At 28.2% G+C, this 4,020-nt stretch overlaps 1 protein-coding gene across 1 annotated transcript in view; it reads left to right on the top strand.

The window, feature by feature from the left end:
• Positions 1-561: 561 nt before the first annotated feature.
• Positions 562-4,020, top strand: part of LOC126908697 (uncharacterized) — a 16,641-nt gene continuing 13,182 nt past the window's right edge. Inside the window, exons 1-4 of the mRNA XM_050691000.1 lie at positions 562-698; positions 936-977; positions 1,080-1,130; positions 1,237-1,266. Of these exons, the coding sequence (XP_050546957.1) occupies positions 609-698; positions 936-977; positions 1,080-1,130; positions 1,237-1,266 (213 nt within the window). The 5' untranslated portion in view covers positions 562-608. The remainder of the gene's footprint in view (positions 699-935; positions 978-1,079; positions 1,131-1,236; positions 1,267-4,020) is intronic.

Genomic DNA, 4,020 nt, shown 5'->3' on the forward strand with positions numbered 1-4,020 from the left:
AATAATAAACTTTATATTTCATTTATCGTTAAAAATGTTTAACGTGCACTTTGTAAGGTATTGCTGTGCATGAGATGACTAGAAAAACTACATAGACCAGCTAATCGAAATCAAACCCCATATCTTCGCACTAAGGTACGACACTTTGCCAACAGAACTAAGTAGATCGCCTCATAAATTAACTTTACACTAAAATTATATAAATATACCTTTTAAGTTTGGAATTGATGCTAAAAAACAAATAAATATATAATAGGCATATTAAAATTTAGTTTTACTGATAAAAAATTTAGAATTTATTCATTATGTTTTTTTTAAATTTATTCTATTAAATCTCTTTAAATTTAAAAAATGTAAAAGTAAATAGCAATTTTTATCACACGTCATATATAAATAAAAAATATAATTTATATATTATTGTCATAGAACATGTGAATAATATGTTATTATTATTTTAAAATAATTTTCGCTTATTTTTAATGTTTATTCAATCATTTATTTACTTTTGACATCAATAAAAACGCAAAAATTTAAAAGAAATTTAATAAACTATATTCTAAGTTATTATTCGGTCAATTATATTATATAAATCTAATTATTCTTGTGAAATGTTTTACAAAATAAATTCTTTTTTATTAATTTTTATGTGTGGACATTTTTTTGAAGAAGTCTTTGGAAATATACTTTTAATTGTCGGGGTGATTTATTTAATAGTTTATTATAGATACTTTTTATTTAATTTTCATGTGAAACTTTTAGTATAAGATACCAATTAAAATTTAACAATTTCTTAGAACTAAGATAGTCATTATATAGTTTAATTTTTAATATACACCTTAAAGTATTAAGATTAAAATATATAATTTTTAATGCCAATTGTGATTACAATCATCAAATATTTATTTAAAATTTTAAAATATTGTTTTTTTATACAGGATAAAGTGTTTATAGATAATACACACGCAAGAATTGGATATGTAGGTTTAATTATTATTATTGTTATTAACTTCAATAAATTTTAAGAATCAACTATTTTGAAATTTAATTCAATAATATTAACATTCAATGTTTATTTATAGCATACAGATGCTAAGTGGATTGAAAAGAACTATATGTTCAAACCTTCAAAAGTAAGTTTTTATTGTGTATTGTTACCATATAGATAGTGTTATTATTTTTCAATATTTAATAATAACATTTTACTGTACTATTAACGTGTGCAATTTTTTATTTTAGAAATATTTACAGTGTGGTCCTTTAATATTGGTGAGAATTATTTTAAGTAAACATTATTACAGTTTTAATAATAGGGGAACACGGGGTTTTGATGCACATCTCAATAAAAGTTGTACACTAGTAGTTTTTAGATTAAAGATGTCAATAACAAAAATAATCGTCTCGCCCAGTTTAGTATGTAAACAAAATTTTAAATCGTTATTTTCATTGTAAACTACCTACGAAAGAAAGCAAGAGTGAGTGACATAAAATTATTATTTTTCCAAAACCCTTTAAATAAAATATTTTTAAGCTTATAGTTATACGATTTTAAGATAGATATACAGAATGACTATTTTATCTTAACCCATAATAACTAATACAACGTAATTTAACTTTATTTGTTTATTAGATAAAAACATTTAAAGTTTCATATTTTTGAGCTAATATACATGTATAATATGCATAGGATTACAATTGCAGGTAGCTAATTTCTTTTTTATGACGTCGCTTATTCACAGTTATGGAGTGTTTATTGTAACTCACGACTTAATCTACAGAAATGCTTAAAGTGTAGTTGTAAGACCAATGTGTCTCACTTTAGCACATCTGTTGATTAAGTCTTGAATTACAATAAACGCTCCATATCTGTGATAGCGATATCGTAAAAAAGCCAATTATCTCCCTGTATTCGTAATCCCTCGTGTATAATACAGTGTTCAATGGATCGATCAATATGGAAAACTGATTGGTCTACGTGTATACTCTGCACAATTTAGTCGGTATACCGAATAGTGTACGCAAATTTGTTAAGGAAGCATATGCCCATCATTGATAAATTGGTAGTCGACTCACTTTACGACAGTGAAAACGACCGATTATTATAAACGAATGTTATCGACGTCAGAGGCCAATAAGAACACATCGTTTCGTCTGTTGACTGTCATTTTAATGCAACAAAATGGGTATTCTTAAATTGTATAGAATTTATATTTGGCACACGACAGAAAACATCCTTTCTATACAAGTTATAAATTTCTTAAAACCTCATTTTTGTGACTTTTGAGATTTAGTTATAAGCTATAGATTACATAGTGCTTGTTAGATTTGTGGATAGATGATTCAATCCAACAAACATTATTTCGAATATTCATAGACACAATAATATTATGATTATTTTGAAGTGGACTGTATAAAAACGGTAAATAAATAAGTTAAATGGTATGTCCGTGCACTATATATCATACATTACGTTACTGTTATTATTCATCAGAAAATCATAGGCTGCTCTTTTTTATTGCTATTTAATACCAAAAACGGTAGAACATTGAGGTCGTGGCACAGTAAGGAGTCGGTATAGTTGGGACTAGTATAGATGATATCTGACAAAGTTTAAAATCAATATCATAAGAATCGTTTCGATGCAAATCTATAGATAGTGTATAATTTAAAAAAAAATTGGTGGATTATTCCAAAAGCTACATGATCTGATATTTCCCTATAAATATCCTGTGTTGAGCCGAATGCTTACTGCGACGGCGTTTATCGGTTAAATAATCATGATAAGGTGCTGTGATTTGTTTGTGCGCTCGCGAGATAGTCAGCTGTCTACTACTTCAGACCGGTTCATGGACGGCATTTGTGTGTACATTCACCCCGCTCCTTTCCTATCTTGAACGTTATTTGCACTGCTCACCGCATATTTTGTCGCCTTATGATTTAAATTGTTCTTAGCAATTTCCGGCACTGTGTACTTAGTTTTTTTTTTTTGACTCTACTCTAAAGGCTAACCGTGTTGTCACCAACGGACCNCTAAAGGCTAGTCGTGTTGTCACCAACGGATCGCCGGGTCAAACGTCGGACGTTTTGTCGGAAATTAGCCATCATCGGAACTGGTTGTCGGTTAATTTTCGTCCGTAGCGGTCGTGATTTTTGTTGTGTGCCCTACATCTGTTTTTTATAAATATATATGTATCTGTTTTACGTGAGTGTCCGCTGTTTATTTATAATGTAATTTTTTTTTATTGGCGTCGGCTGAACCTGCCTCCAGTTTCTTTAGCCCTTCGGGGCTGGTAATGTATAGTTTATGGTTTAATGTTTTGAACCAGAGTCTTTTTTATAGTGCGCCGTGCCATAAGCACGTAAAGCGAATTTTTTTTTTTATTATATTTTTTTCAATTGCCCTTATTTTTTATTTAGGTCCCGCAACATGGCAGGCGTGTGACAGGACCACCTGTCATGTTATATCCATATTTTTTTGTGATTTTTTTTATAGGTTTTGTATTATACAGGGTGGCACACCCTTTCACTGACAACTTAAATAACTTTTATCCAGTTAATATTTTTAGCTGATTTTTTTTTTAAATATTAGTTAGACGTTAGGTCTATAGCAATATCTCAATAATTAATTTTTTTACATTTTATTAAAAATATTAATTATTTTAAAATTTTAAATAAAATGTAAAAAAAAAATCTAAGATAGCTACTTTGTAGAGTATAATTTAAGAAAAATTTTAGTAAAAAACGGTAGCACAGTGGGGTCGCGGCATATTGGAGACATTACATAGTTAGTTCCAGTATAGATTTAATCTGAAAGTGATTAAAATCACTATCATAAGAAACGCTTCAATGCAAATCTGTAGATAGTGTTTAATTTTAAAAAATTGATGGATAATTGCAAAAGCAACATCAACTTCTATTAAAATAAAATACAAAACCCATAATTATCATACAAAAATAGTATATTTTTCAATATGGTAGCCATTTGCGTATAGAAGATAGATCGTCGGGACAAATTTTTTTTTT

This window comes from Daktulosphaira vitifoliae, unplaced genomic scaffold, assembly GCF_025091365.1.
Source record: "Daktulosphaira vitifoliae isolate Bord-2020 unplaced genomic scaffold, ASM2509136v1 Scaffold_5, whole genome shotgun sequence".
NCBI lineage: Eukaryota > Metazoa > Arthropoda > Insecta > Hemiptera > Phylloxeridae > Daktulosphaira > Daktulosphaira vitifoliae.